Source organism: Chiloscyllium plagiosum, chromosome 12 (genome assembly GCF_004010195.1).
Source record: "Chiloscyllium plagiosum isolate BGI_BamShark_2017 chromosome 12, ASM401019v2, whole genome shotgun sequence".
In the NCBI taxonomy this organism is placed as follows: domain Eukaryota; kingdom Metazoa; phylum Chordata; class Chondrichthyes; order Orectolobiformes; family Hemiscylliidae; genus Chiloscyllium; species Chiloscyllium plagiosum.
The window spans coordinates 70,584,942-70,600,696 of NC_057721.1; the positions used below are offsets into that span (position 1 = coordinate 70,584,942).

Sequence of the window (15,755 nt, forward strand, 5' to 3'; positions counted from 1 at the left end):
AAAATGAGAGGAACACAGAGATCGTGGTGGGTTGTGGGGATTGAGAAAGTCACAGAGAGAGGAAGGAGCAAGGACATAGAGAGGGATCTGTAAATAAACATGGGAAATTTATGGTTTTGAAATATGAGGCTATAGTGATAGTCTATTGTTAATTGGTTTTAATTTTTCCAAACTTTCTCAATTCAGAGATGGTGCCATCTGACCAGAAGTTGGCTAAAGGAACTCCTTTATTCAAAATGGGAGGGATACAGAAAATTACAGCCTGTTAGCTTAACATCTATCAGACAAAAAACATTAAAATAAAAATTAAACAGTGAACTTAAATATATTCAAGGTAATCAGTCAGTCAACATGTCTTTGTGAAATGGAAATCACATTTGACCAATTTACTGGAGTTCTTTGAGAAGGCAACACATACTGGATAAAAAGGTGGATGTACTGTACTTAGATTATCAAATGCCTTCTGGAAAGTGGCACATCACAGGCTATTCTGGCAAATAAAAGTTCATGTAAAGTGGCATGTATAGGAGACTGGTTAGCTAACAGGTAGCAGTAGGCATAAATGTGTCTGTAAAGATTGTAAAGATGGATGCACTACAGGGATTGGTGCTGGAGGTTTCATTATTTACAATTTATGTAATTAACTTGGATGAAGGGATGGAAGGTTTGAGATAGCCAATGACACAAAGACAGGTAGAAGAGTAGGTTGTGAACAGGACATATGGAAAATACAAAAAATATGTTGATTGGAGTGAGTGCACAAAGACGTGACAAATGGAATATACTATGAGAAAACGTGAAAAAGTTCATTTTGTCAGGAAGAATTAAAAAGAAGTATATCATCTCAACAGTGATAGATGCAGAGCTCTGAAATGCAGGGAGACCTGGGTGTCTGTGTGCATGAATCACAAAATTTGCAGGAACAGCAAGTAATTAGGAAATCTCAATGTTTTTATTTAGTGCAAAACAATGGACTATAAAAGTAGGGAAGTTATGTTTCAGTTATACAGGGCACTTGTGAGACCACATTTGGGGTGCTGTGCATTGAAAACAATTCAAATTCATCTCACTCAGTCCCCATGCTTTTGGATCAATGTTGATGAAAACAGGATCACATTTAACACTGATGCCTCTGCAAAGTTGCCAATATTCACTGACTAAGCTGACGCTTAGGCTGAACTTGCCATTCTTACATTAACTCTACTTTATATATCAGCATTTCCAGGAGGAGAAGTACAACAATATCAGGGAGTGTTATCACTGCATGAGTTTCAATTTAATTATGATCCCCAAATAAAAACCCAAATAATGAATGGTATCAGTGACCTGAAGAGGTTACTGTGTGAAAATCAAGTTTCACCAAAAACATAGAGGTCAACCTTTAGGAAGACATGAAGAGGAACAGGCCATTCAGCCCCTTGTGTCTGTTTCACCATTCACTGGGATCGTGGCTGATCTGTGGCCTAACTCCCTATACCCACCTTTGGCACATAATCCTTAATGCCTTTGCTTGACAAAAATTCATCTGTCTCAAATTTAAAATTAACAGATGATCTAGCATCCACTGCCATTTGTGGAAGAGACTTCCAAACATCTACCATCCTTTGGAAGTAGAAGTGCTTCCTAACATCTCTCTTGAGCAGTCTGGCCCGGATTCTCAGAGTATGCCCCTACTTCTTTAACACAAATAACATTTAAGGGTTATAAATTACCCTCTCCCAGCAGCTCACTATGAAAGACTGATCTATTCGAGGACTGTTTCCACCAAAGCCACCCCTTAAAATAACACAAAAAGAACACAGTGTGCACCATTGAGGAGTTAGCCTTGACTTTACATATTGACAAGTGTGGGCGAACAGCTGCCTACAATGATCTGCCATTCTGTGATGCTATCAACAAGCAGGTTGCACCAGGGTAGGTTTGACTTCAGCTGCAAGAGGGTGGCAATTGACTTCTTTTAGCTAAAATGCAGATTGACTTACATGTGAGGTATATGGAAAATTAACATTTTTTTCTGCCAAAAGTTGGGAGTCGACTTAGACACAAGCTCAACCATTACTCAACTGTTCATGGTCTCTGTTTCCGATGTTCACTGCAATTATTGGATTAACGTATTATAGCACCTTTTTATCCCCAACCTTAAAAAGAAATACCTTAAAATGGACATGAGTGTGATCCCTCAGGACATCTACACGGTAGAATTTGCGTCCACATATCTCACAGGTGTATTTCTTGTCTCCATGTGTCAGCAAGTGCTTATTCATGTTGCTTCGACAGGAAAATACCTACCGGCAAAATTAAAACAGGAGACATGTGAACAAGCATCATATTACGTAAATACTTCCCCTCAACTTTGCAATCATTTTCTGTCCACATACTAAACAGAAAGTTTCAGCCTTGTCATTTTAACAAACTGATTGCAATCACTCTTATAACTACAACTTTTATTTACATAATGCCTTTGATTGAATAACACCCCATTACAAAACAAAGTAAGACACCAAGCTACAGGACATATTTCAACAGATGACTAACAACTCGATCAAAGGGATAGATTTTAAGGAGTGTCTTAAAGCAGGAAAGCCAAATAGAGAAGTGAAAAGATGTAGGGAGGGAACTCCTAAGCTTGTGGTCATGGTCACCAATGATGGAGAGATTATGATCAGGAATGACCAAGAGGCGGAGTTATATGAACGAAGATCCTGGAGGGCTAGAGGAAATAACAGCAATAGGAAGGGATTTAAAATAGACGACAAACGCTTTAAGGCATTGTTGAACTAATGTACTAATGTGAGTCTGTGACCACTGGGATGAAGGTTAGTGCAAGCAATAAGCAATTAAATAAGCAATCTGAGTGACAGTATAGATTATGGTTGAAAGCTCACCTTGGGTGAAATATGAAACTGTAGTTGCAAACAGTTGAGAAGGACTAAGTTTTGGCAATGAGGTAATGCAGGTGTTACTCCATTGCCACAGTCAAAGGGAATAGCAAGACTTTGGGTGGAAGTATTTCTAATTCAAAATATTCCTCCCTCCCCGCCCCCTCACCTTTTACCTGCCCTTTTGGTCGACAGTTCCACAAATAGAGACAAGGACCTGCTATCAGAATGGAGCAAACAGGGGAGTGAAAGAGTGAAGTATCAAATGGAGGCGTTAAGAATTTGGCAGATGGCTCAATGATACTGAATGGATAATTAAGTGGCAAGAATTACACGTCACCAAGACACATGAAGCAAAAAAGATGTTTTTTTTTTTAAACACACGTTAGTCCCTCATATTCCTATACCCATTGTAAAGTGTCCATTATTGCTTGTACCTTTCCACAGACAGGGCATCCCGAAGGCTCCTTCTTATACTTCACCATTCCATTGGTCTCACTTTCGTCTTTTTTTGCACGTTTGCCACCTGTTTATAAAAAAAGTGAAAAGGAATTCATTTAAAAATAAAGTTGCATTGCCATTATACAGGTCCAAGGAAGCAATGAAAACCAAAGTGATCAGAACTCAATCATCAGAAAAGTAACTATCCTATGCAATGATCAGAAGAGTACAAAAGTTTCAGTAATAGGTAAATTATTCTGAGCAGCCAGTAGTGGAAGAGCATTAATATAATTTTATATTAAATAGTAAAGTAAATCACACTCCAAATGGCATTTTTAAAAATTATGACCATATACAAATTATGCAACAGATTAGCCCGAAAATAGCAAATTTCCAAAAAGAAATAATTTAAGCAAAACAACAATTTGAGTCCGATACCCTGTAACATGGTAGTTAATCACTCATTGAAAAAGCCGGTTACAATGCTCCTGACTCCCCAGCTCATCATCTGCTCAAAGCCTTGGATACACAAGTTACAATATGACTTTTCAAAAAAAATCACTTCAAGATCATGTCAATGAACTAAAATGTTAAAGTGATGAAGATTTGATAGGGTCAATATAGAGAAATTACTTTGACTTGTGGGGGGAGGAAAGATCAATAATATTAGAGCTGGGCTGTTCAGGAGTGAACTCAGGCAGAATTTTATCCAGAGCAGTGCAGCAGAAATCTAGAACTTCTGTTCCTGAAAAGACTGATGGGAAAATTGGAGCTTTCAAGAGTGAGATTAACAGTTTCTTGCTGCCACGGGATATAGAACAGTGGAAAGTTTATTTGAGATGAAATGCATTTTAGCCATGATCCAAGGGTATAGGACAGCATTCCCAAGGTGCAGTATGATGTACTCTTATCCCTATGTTCTGAAACTTATACAATCCAATATTAAATAAAGAGGATGCCAAAAATCAATCTTCTGATTGAACCCATCAAATAAGTAACCAACTATGTGTATAATTGTTCCAAAGAGGCCTACAATGTATGGACAAACCCCATACATTTGCTCAAGATCAACAAATGCCATAAGGTACCTTCTGTGTGACGCCTCTGGTGGTCCAACATAACATCCTTCCGGTAGAACATCTTTCCACAGGTGTCACAGGAAAACTTCTTGTCTCCGTGCTTTTTCTTGTGTTTCGAGAGGTTACTGTTGGTTGAGAAGAACCTGAAGCACATGTCACACTGGAATGTTTTGTCGTCTAAATAAAGAAAAGCACACAAAGATGCAGGAGAAGACCAATTAGCTGCAAGACAGCTTGCAGCACAAGCAGGGATGTTCACAATGATAAAATAGTCCAATCCAAAGGGAGACCGTTCGGCTCATTGTGTCTGTGCAAGATCTCTAAAACAGATAACCAATCAAGCCCACTTACCCTATTCTCTCCCTTTAAGCCCTACAACTTTCTCTTCTTCAAATATTTATCCAACTCCTTTTTGAAAGCCACGTTGAATTCACTTCAAGTCACCTTTTACCAATTTTAACCCTTTCGTTAACTTATACCTTATGTTAACTTTGATCCAGTTAATCTGAATATGCCAAAGCAATTGCGCTAAACTGAGCCCAAGATGCATTTTCTTCTGTAGATCTTGTAAGCTGAAGCATGCTGTGGGAAGATGCAGCATCAATTCTAGATGTGACAGAAAAATCTATAGGATGTTGCTTAAAGAGAAAAAGCAAAAATCTACAGAAACTGAGTCATTGTAAAGATGAGGCACTCTGGGGGTCTAAAGCACATTATATCTGCAGGACTCCTCCAAGCTCTGGACCCCTCTAGCTAAATAAACTTGACCAGAACATTTTCAACAGCTCCCTTATCTGATCTATGCTAAGCAAGCTGATCTCAGGCTGGGCAAAAACTGGGCTAAAGGTGGCCTCAGCACCACTGGGATAGGGAAGGGTAACGTTCGTCAAAGCTTACATGCAATTGGTCTACATTAACAACATTTTCATACAGAACTATCCACTTCCACCGACAGCAAATTTACCTCTTTTACCTGTTCGGCAGTTGTGAAACTCCAGTGCAGTCCTGATACGGAAAGCTTTTAGACAGGTATTACACTGGAACAGGTAGCTGTCATCCACCTGGGGAGTAACAGCAGACAGTATTATAACCTGTTACACAATGACTGGCTGTTCAGTTTACTAACTGGCACATACCATAACTAGCATAATAAAGCTGTCTACAGTGTAATTAGTTTAATCATTTTATGTATTTAATAACAATATGATATATGCTACAAACTAGAATACAATGCAATATACAGGTTTAAAAAAACTGACATTCAAAATGAACTTTGGAAGTAGGGATATAATAGATACTTTATGCTTATAATATTCAAACATGTATCTGGATAAAACATATACCAATAGATTTGATCTTAAAATAGAGTGCCCCTTTAGTATCATGTCCAAACACTGCTAAACACGTAATCTGGCTACTACCACATGCATCACACAGAACTTTACAGCATAGAAACAGGCCATTTATCAAAATAGGAAGTTATGTTTCACATGTGCTTCCCGCACCCTCAATGCACCCAACTCAACAAATATTTACTTATATTCTTGTCTCCCACATGAGTGGTGTCAGCATTGAATCTCAGAATCATACAGCACAGAAGGAGGCCATTCAGTCCATCCTTTGGAAGAGCTGTCAAATTTGCTTTTAAATTCAATTATTGATTGGGAAGATTTTCTTTTGAACTTCAGTCTGTATGAAATGAAACTTTATCCCCAGTTTGATGGCAATTGGATTTTCATGGGCAGAGTGATAACAGTTGGTGTCAAAGATGGATTGTTGCCTCTGACAGACTCGTAACCAAGTGCTCAAAACTCTGTTGTGCCGTTCGGAGTACATGCAAGTAGAAGGCTTCTCAGAGTTCATCTCTAAACTATAAATAGAATACTTTATTGGACATCATCTACTATCACTCTTGCCTCTTCTAGGATCTCATAACCATAGAGCTTTACCCTGTCACTTTCAGCTCATTTGGTAAATATTTGAACTCAGAGGTGATGGTGTTAAATACTATTCTAAAGAAATGAGTTCAAAAGTAAAGGATGCTGCTCCGGTGCAGTACTGAACAGAGTGCTGCATTATTGGAAGCTATCATCTATTGAATGATATTAAATGGAGGCTCTGGTTGCTCTCTGATGAATGAAAACAATCCCATTGGCCTAGTCAATTTTTACCCCTCAATCAACATCTCTAAAATAGATGGTTAGCTCGCAATCACATTAGTGTGTGGGACCTTGCTGTGTACAACTTGTCTCCCTTGTTTCCTGCATTACAATACTGACTGCACTTCTAAAGTATATCATGCTATAAAGCACTTTTGGTCATTGGAAATGGTGAAAGACACAATATAAATACAAGCCTGCCTGTCTCCCCCCACCCTCCAAGCATTATATAATCCAAAGATTTTTAAGATCCATCTAAACTACTTCCTGATTTACTTCATCTGCTCAAAGATTGTGGTAACCCTTGATTTCCAATTGTAAAACTGTAACAAAGGTTTCTGGTAAATGATTGTAAAACACATTACAAGATGGTCTGGGGGGGGATTCGGTTTGCTATCTTCTCCTTTTGCTGCATAGCACAAGAGTGGGGGGAGGGGGTTGGCGATATTACTTTCTTGCCCAACTTGCTGTACCAAACATTGCTAATGTTACTGTGGGAAACTTAAAAATAGAGCATTTTGTTTGAGTTTCTCACCTCATTCTTGCTGTGCTTATAAGAGACGTGTTGTTTCAGACTCTCCTTCCGGCTGAACTCTTTCTCACATTCATCGCACTTGTAAAGTTTATCACCTGTAGGCAGAGAAGAATCAAATGAACATGTTCTGACCCTGTGGTTAAAGGTCAATCCAGCATAGGCCAACAGAGGTCAGCAATAGTACAGGGGAACCTCTAAAGGCCTCCACCCATCAGCAATTTGACAGAAAAAGTTCAATCATTCAATTTTCGCAGATGGTATAAAGGAACTTAATGCTCACTATGCAAAAAGAAACATAATAATTCAATATCTATCTGTCAGTACACCTTAGTGATGTTGGTAGAATTCCATTAAATGAAGACAAGCCTTGTAAAAACTTTACTTTGCCTCTACCATTTTGAGGTCATGATGTGGAAGTGCTGGTGTTGGACTGGGGTGGACAAGTCAGAAGTCACACAACACCAGGTTATAGTCCAACAGATTTATTCGAAATCACAAACTTCATCTGACCAAGTGAAGTCCTTCACCTGATGAACAGCGTCGCTCCAAAAGGTTTTGATTTCAAATAAACCTGTTGGACTATAACCTGGTGTCATGTGACTTCTAACTTTGAGGTCATATTCAACAAATATTAATCTGAAAGGAACTTTGTTCCATTTTTATTCCTCGTTATAGCTGACTAAGACTTCTATGGAGGGAGCTTTATCTTCCCTGACCTGCTGCACATAAGAAGACAGCACAGATTGTTATCACTGTATCTAGGCCATGTTATAACTCATCTGGGAATCTTTACTGAAGCCATGAGGAGCAGACTCTGTTCTTTGTCTAACCTATGCTATGATTTGGAGGTGCCAGTGTTGGACTGAGGTGTACGATGTTAAAAATCACACAATACCAGGTTATAGTCCAACAGGTTTAGTTGGAAGCACAAGCTTTAGTAGCGCTGCTCCTCCATCAGGTGATTGTGGAGAATAAGATTGTAAGACAGAATTTATAGCAAAAGCTTAAAGTGTGACATAAGTGAAATTATATATTGAAAAAGACCTGGATTGTTTGTTAAATCTTTCGTCTTTTAGAATGACCATGTTGGTTTCAGTTCTTTCATATGTAAATCGCAAAACTTCTTTTAAAAGTTATATTCTCAAGTGAACTTTAACAATTGATGTCATGTTGGCCCAGATAAGGTATTAGCTTCCCTGTGTGGGGCTGTCTGTGCCACAAAGGTCAGACTGATTCTAATTTAAAAAACAGATTTACAGAATCTTACATGGATTCATGCAGTTTTTGAACAAAGTAAAATGAAATTCTGCAAGTAAATTCACCCACACGTGCATGCGTGTGTGTGTGCGTGTATGTTGCCGGTGGGGGGGGGGGGGGTATTATGAGTGTCTGTGAGCAGCTGTGTGAGAGGGTGTCTTATTCTCCACAATCACCTGACGAAGAAGCAGCACTCCAAAAGCTAGTGCTTCCAAATACACCTGATGTACGGTAACCTGGTGTTGTGTGATTTTTAATCTATGCTACACAGCCATGCTGTTAACAATATGTGTGCATATTGTCACTGCCATTTATTAGCCAGCTGTTGCTGCTGAAAGGTACACCTGAGCGTTGGATAAGGCGAAGCGGCCTCACCGGCATGTGCAAAATCACCACGTTACCAGGGAACCAGAGAACTGGCAAGTGCCCTGATACCATACCCCACCATGGGACATCACACCCTGGACAAGATTACAACAGTCTTTTCTAAATTAAAATAGGGGGAAAGTTGTGTATTTGTATAAAGGATTCCCAAGTTAGTAATAACACAGGTGTTTACATTTACAGAAAAAGAACATACACAGTAGACATTTTAATGCCTTGAGTATTTGTTTGTTCTATGTAAGAGTACTTGAAGTTACCATGGGAACGAATGTGTCTCTTTAGGTTGCTGCTGTTGTTGAAAAATTTGTTGCAGAGATGGCACTGATAGACTCGCTGGTCACCGAGACCTCTCAAGATCTTTCTGCGTGTATCGGGCCTGTGGGATGGTACAAGACTGTACATCATCTTCAACTGCATTGCACTGCTTATAAAGGCATTCCTTCACAAAAATCACAAGGTGAAAATGGATTAAGAAAGACAATAAATGTCTCCACCCACAGGACTACACTGAAATTACAGCATGGAAACAAGCAGAATTAACCCTTGAGTGTGTTATCATAAGATTAGGGGTGAAAGGAGGCCATTTGGCCCAAGGCATCTGCTCTGCGATTCAATGAGATCATGGTTGATCTGACACTCCTCAACTCCACTTTTCTGCCTTTTCCCCTGAAACTGTGATTCCTTTACGAATTAAAATTCTGTCTACCCAAGGCTCGAATATATTCAACACCACCACACCTGCAGAAATTACTGGGAAAATTCAGCAGGTCTGGCAGCATCTGAGGAGAGAAAGAAGAATTAATGTTTCAGGTCCAGTGATTCTTCTTCAGAATAAGACCTGCCGAGTTTTCCCAGCACATTTCAGTTTCGTTTCTGATTTCCAGCGTCTGCAATTCTTTGGGTCACCGCATCTACTCCCCACTACTCTTGGTATCATCAATGTTGCCATCCTTTTGCTTTCTAAGCTCATGAATCACCTTCCCAGAACCCTTCTCCCCACCTCAATGGTTTAAGGCCCTCTCCCAAACCCAAGGTCTTCAACTTGCCTGGTCATTTCCCAGCACATTTTTTAAAAAAAGCACCCCTCTAGCCCAATACTGGTGCACATTAACTGAAAACCATTCCTCCTAAACTAATCTCTCAGCTAAACATTTAACTCTGACTTTATTTACCCTATATGAATTTTCTGGAAGTTCACACAATCACAGGATTTTTACTTTGGAGGTTCTGCTCTCTAGTTTAACTCCTAATTGTTCAAAATCTTTCAGCAGAACCCTCTTTCTATCCTATCAATGTGATTGGGACCAATATGGACAACAACAGCTGAATTCCTCACATCCCACTCAAAGTTCCTCTCTAGCTGCAAGGAGATGTCCTTAATCCTGGCACTGGGCAGGCATTGTATGAGATTTCAGAGGGCTGCATGGTGGCTCAGTAGTTAGCACTGCTGCCTCACAGGGACCCGGTTTTAATTCCAGCCTCAGGTGATTGTCTGTGTGGAGTTTGCATATTCGTCCTGTGTCTGCGTGGGTTTCCTCCCACAGTCCAAAGAGGTGCAGGTTAGATGGATTGGCCATGCTAAATTTCCCATCGTGTCCAGGGGTGTACAGGCTAGGTGGATTAGCCATGGGCAATACATGAATTGGATAGGGAGGTGAGTCTGCGTGAGAAGCTCTTCGGAGAGTCCGTGTGGATCTTTTGGGCCGAATGGCCTGTTTTTACACTGTAGGGATTCAATAAAAAAACTTGGGTCCATGCCAGCACAGAACAATATCTATTCCCCTAAATATACTGTCCTTGACATTACCACATTCCTGTTCCCCCATCCCCAACAGGAATGACTTCCAGGACTAAGGTGCCACAATGAGTTCACTCATCTTCCCAGAATACCCCACTCTCATCCACACAGCCTGCAAGAACCTCTGCTAAGCTCCTCAAATACTATCCTTGGGTCCCATACCTACCTCACCTGCAGTCACAGCCTCCTATCCCTGTCACAAACCAAATTTAGATTACGCAGTGTTGAAGGTTGTGTCGAGTTTCATAGAACATAGAATACAGAAAAGTACAGCAGAGAACAAGACGTTGGGGCCACGATGTTGTGCCAAGCATTACTCCTAATCTAAAATAAAAATAACCTAACCTACACACCCCTCAATTCACTGCTATCCATGCGCATGTCCAGCAGTCGCTTAAATGTCCCTAATGACTCTGCTTCCCCACCATTCCATGCATTCACAACTCTCTGCGTAAAGAACCTACCTCTGGCGTCTCCTCCAAACCTTTCTCCTAATATCTTAAAACTATGACCCCTCGTACCAGTCAATCCTGCCCTGGGGAAAAGTCTCTGGCTATTGACTCTATCTATTCCTCTCATTATCTCGACCAGGTTAGATTAGATTAGATTACTTCCATTAGATTAAATTAGATTAGATTAGATTACTTCCAGTGTGGAAACAGGCCCTTCGGCCCAACAAGTCCACACCGACCCGCCGAAGAGTAACCCACCCATTCCCCTACATTTACCCCTTTACCTAACACTACGGGCAATTTAGCATGGCCAATTCACCTGACCTGCACATCTTTGGACTGTGGGAGGAAACCGGAGCACCCGGAGAAAACCCACGCAGACACGGGGAGAATGTGCAAACTCCACACAGTCAGTCGCCTGAGTCTCCTCTCTCCCTCCTTCTCTCCAGAGAAAGGTCCGAGCTTAGTCAACCTCTCTTCGTAAGATAAGCTCTCCAGCCCAGGCAGCATCCTGGTAAACCTTCTTTGCACCCTCTCCAAAGCCCCTCTATCTTTCCTATAGTAGGGCGACCAGAACTGGATACAATTTTTGTCGCACTGCAGCCTGCAGTAGCCCTCGATACTATCAATGGCACCTCCAACCTTTGTGTCACCGGTAAATTTACGAACCCACCCCTCAACCTCCTCATCCAAGTCATTTATTAAAACTACAAATAGCAGGGGCCCAAGAAAAGAGCCCTGCAGGACACCACTCAACACGATCTTCCAGGCAGAATACTTTCCATCTACAACCACTCTCTGCCTTATGTCGGCCAGCCAATTCTGAATCCAGATAGCCAAATCTCCCCGTATCCCATACTTCCTGACTTTATGAATGAGCCTACCATGGGGAACTTTATCAAATGCTTTGCTGAAGTCCATATACACCACATCCACTCCTCGACATTCATCGACCTGAGTCGTCACCTCCTCAAAAGAACTCAATAAAATTTGTGAGGCATGACCTGCCCCCCACAAAGCCATGTTAACTTCCTTTAATCACTCTATGCTTTTCCAAATACTCATCAATCCTATCTCTCAGAATTCTTTCCAAAGCCTTCCTGACCACAGACGTAAGACTGACTGGTCTGTAATTTCCATATACACCACATCCACTGCTCGACATTCATCGACCTGAGTCGTCACATCCTCAAAAGAACTCAATAAAATTTGTGAGGCATGACCTGCCCCCCACAAAGCCATGTTAACTGCCTTTAATCACTCTATGCTTTTCCAAATACTCACCAATCCTATCCCTCAGAATCTTTTCCAAAACTTTGCTGACCACAGACGTAAGACAGACTGGTCAGTAATTGCGAGGGATTTCCCTATTCACCTTCTTGAAAAGAGGAGCAACATTCATCCCCCTCCAATCCTCCGGTACGACTCCCGTAGAGAATGAGGAAGCAAATATCCTCGCCAGCAGTTTAGCAACCTCCATTCTCGCTTCCTGGAGCAACCTCAGATAAATCTGGTCTGGTCCTGGGGACTTATCAAATTTAATGTTTGCCAAAATTTCCAGCACATCAACTTCATCAATCAAGCCTGCTTTCCAGCACCTCAAAGTTCTCATTCACAACAAGGTCCCTTTCCTTCGTGAAAAGCAAAGCAAAAAACTCATTTAGGGCTTCCCCTATCTGCTCAGATTCCACGCACAAGTTCCCTGCGCTATGCCTGATCGGCCCTACTTTCTCCCTGATCATTCTCTTATTCCTCACTTAGGAGTAAAATGCCTTTGGGTTCTCCCTAATCTTTCCTGCCAAGCCTTATTTGTGCCCCCTCCTGGTTCTCCTTAGTCCATTTCTGAGCTCCTTTCTAGCAAGCCTGTAATCCTCTAAAGCTGTGCTAGATCCTTGCTTCCTGCACCTTACATGAGCTGCCTTCTTCTTTTTGACAAGAAGTTCCTCTGTTCTCGTCATTCAAGGCTCCTTAGTCTTACTCCTTCTTGCCTGTCTCAGAGGAACAATTTGTGCGTCACTCACAACAACTGCTCCTTAAAGAGTCTCCATATGTCGGTTGTGCCTTTTCTGTGGAACAATTGTTCCCAATCTGTACTTCCCAAATCTTGACTGATAGCGTCATATTTTCTTTTCTCCAATTAAATATCTTCCCTTAGGAACTGCTCCTTTCCTTCTCCAAAGCTATGGTTAATGTGAGGCAGTTGTGGTCACTGTCACCGAAGGGTTCTCCCACCGCGAGATCTGACACCAGTCCTGGCTCATTGCCGAGCACCAAATCCAAAATGGCCTCTCCCCTCGTTGGCCTGTTTACACACTGAGTAAGGAAACCCTCCTGAACACACCTGACAAAAACGGCTCTATCCAAACCATCTGCACTAAGGAGGTTCCAGTCAATATTGGGAAAGTTGAAGTCACCCATAACAACTGCAACTCACTACATCTGCATTTTTCCAAAATCTGCTGGCCTATGAGCTCTTCAATCTCCCTCCTGCTATTAGGGCATCTGTAAAAAAAAAACCCCAATGAGGTGGCTGCTCTCTCGCTGTTCCTAACTTCCACCCATACTGACTCAGTAGACAAACCTTCCTCAACAACCTTCCTCATTACTGTAGCTGTGATGCACTCTCTGATTAGCAATGCTACACCCTCTCCTCTTTTTCCACCGTCCCTGTTCTTTTTAAACATTCTAAAACCTGGAACATCTCGCAACCATTCCTGACCCGGTGAAATCCATGTCTCCATTATGGTCACAACATCATAGTCCCAAGTACAGATCTATGCTCTAAGTTCATCACTCTTATTTCTGACACTCCTTGCATTAAAGCAGACACACTTTAACTAATCCCTTTGTTTCTTCACATGAAAAACCTTCCCAATAGATTCACTGCATCCTGTCACTGCCCCATCTACAACTACCCCCCTCTCAGATATATAGCTCTGGTTCCCACCCCCTTGCCAAATGAGTTTAAACCCTCCCAAATCACATGAACAAATCTTCCATTTGTTTGTGCCACTCCAGTTCAGGTGCAACCCATCCTTCACGTACAGGTCCCATCTTCCCCAGAAGGCATCCCAGTGGTCTAAGTATCTGAAGTCCTCTCTCCTGCACCAGCCTCGCAGCCACGTGTTAAGCTGCACTCGCTGACTGTTCCTCACCTCACTGTCTCGTGGTACCGGTAGCAAACCTGAGATCACTACTCTACTTGTCCTGCTCTTCAGCTTCCAACCTAGCTCTCTGTAGTCACTTTTCAAAAGGGCTTATGCCCGAAACGTCGATTCTCCTGTTCCCTGGATGCTGCCTGACCTGCTGCGCTTTTCCAGCAACACATCTCCGGCTCTGATCTCCAGCATCTCCAGACCTCACTTTCTCCACACTTTTCAAAATGTCCAGTCAACCTACTCCCTCCTTGATGTGTCACAGTCTCGCTGCCTCAGGTATCATCTCCTCAATCCAGATCCAAATTTCGTTGAGCTGCAAACACTTACTCTAGATGGTTTTGCCCCAAATCATCTTAGTATCCAGTAGCTCTTACATGGTGCAGCAGGAATATCTGGAAATAATATGAACCGAAGGGTCTGTTTCCATGCTGTACATCTCTATGACTCTATAAAAAAAAGTCGACAATTCAGCCAACACCTCTATTTGAGGGATCTTAACTGATCTATATCCACGTGCCTTAGCTCAAAATGCATTCAGCTTATATTTGCATGTATTTTTGTTCACTCATGGGATATGGGCATCGCTTATCATCCATCCCTTGTGACCTTGAGAAGATGGTGGTGAGCTACCTTCTTGAAGTCCATTTGGTATAAGTAGACACACAATCTTATTCGGGATGGATTTCCAGCAGTATATTTCCAAGTCAGGCTCTTTGGTGAATTTCTTTCAGGTTTCTTGTAGACACTGTTTCTATTGAGCATCAATGGTGGAAGGAGTGAAAATTTGTGGATGTGGTGCCAACTAAGTGTGCTGCTTTGTCTTGGATGGTGTCAAGCTTCATGTGTTGATGAAGTTGCACTCATCCGAGCAAGCGGGGAATATTGCATCACATTCCTGAATTGTGCCTTGGAAATGATGGACGGGCTTTGGGGAGTCAGGAGGTGAGTTACACGCTGCAAGGTTCCTAGCCTCTGACCTGCTCTTGTAGCCAATGTATTTACATGGCTTGTCCCGTTCAGTTTCTGGTTAATGGCAACCACCAGCATTTTGATGTGAAACTCAGTGATGGTAATGTCATTGGGTGTCAATAGACATTCTCTTTTCTTGAACGTTGCCATGGCCTTGCACTTGAGGTGCTAATGTTATTTGCCACTTTTCAGCTCAAACACAGATATTATCCAGGTCTTGCTGTATTTGGACATTGACTGCTTCAGTATCTGAGTAGTTGTAAATGGTGGTTAACATAGTGCAATTATAAGCGAACATCCTATTTCTGACCTGATGAAGGGAAGAGCTCTGATGGAGCAGCTGAAGATGGTTAAGCTTAGAAGACTATCGTAAAGAACTGAAGAACTAACTGATTTACTAGCTGAGCTAGAATCTACAATATTTTATAGAACATAGAACATAGAAGAATACAGCGCAGTACAGGCCCTTCGGCCCTCGATGTTGCGCCGATCCAAGCCCACCTAACCTACACTAGCCCACTAACCACCATAAGCCTATCCAATGCCCGGATAGGGAGGGACAGACCACTGTAAACACCGGAGGAAACATCAAAGAAGCGCTTCGCAGGAGGCTCCCAAGCACTGACGATGTCGCCTAGCCAGGG

At 41.7% G+C, this 15,755-nt stretch overlaps 1 protein-coding gene across 5 annotated transcripts in view; it reads right to left on the minus strand.

Annotated features, from left to right (window-relative positions):
- prdm15 (PR domain containing 15) overlaps positions 1–15,755 on the minus strand; it is an 84,609-nt gene that overhangs the window by 19,222 nt on the left and 49,632 nt on the right. For 2 of the 5 annotated variants that reach the window (XM_043701382.1, XM_043701381.1), the window contains exons 11-16: positions 8,992–9,110; positions 7,094–7,188; positions 5,364–5,460; positions 4,409–4,576; positions 3,317–3,405; positions 2,154–2,285 (exon numbers count right to left, since the gene is read on the minus strand). In XM_043701382.1, coding sequence (XP_043557317.1) covers positions 2,154–2,285; positions 3,317–3,405; positions 4,409–4,576; positions 5,364–5,460; positions 7,094–7,188; positions 8,992–9,110 — 700 coding nt within the window. Of the gene's footprint in view, positions 1–2,153; positions 2,286–3,316; positions 3,406–4,408; positions 4,577–5,363; positions 5,461–7,093; positions 7,189–8,991; positions 9,174–15,755 lie in introns of all 5 variants that reach the window. The other 3 variants (XM_043701383.1, XM_043701379.1, XM_043701380.1) reach the window with 2 other exon arrangements.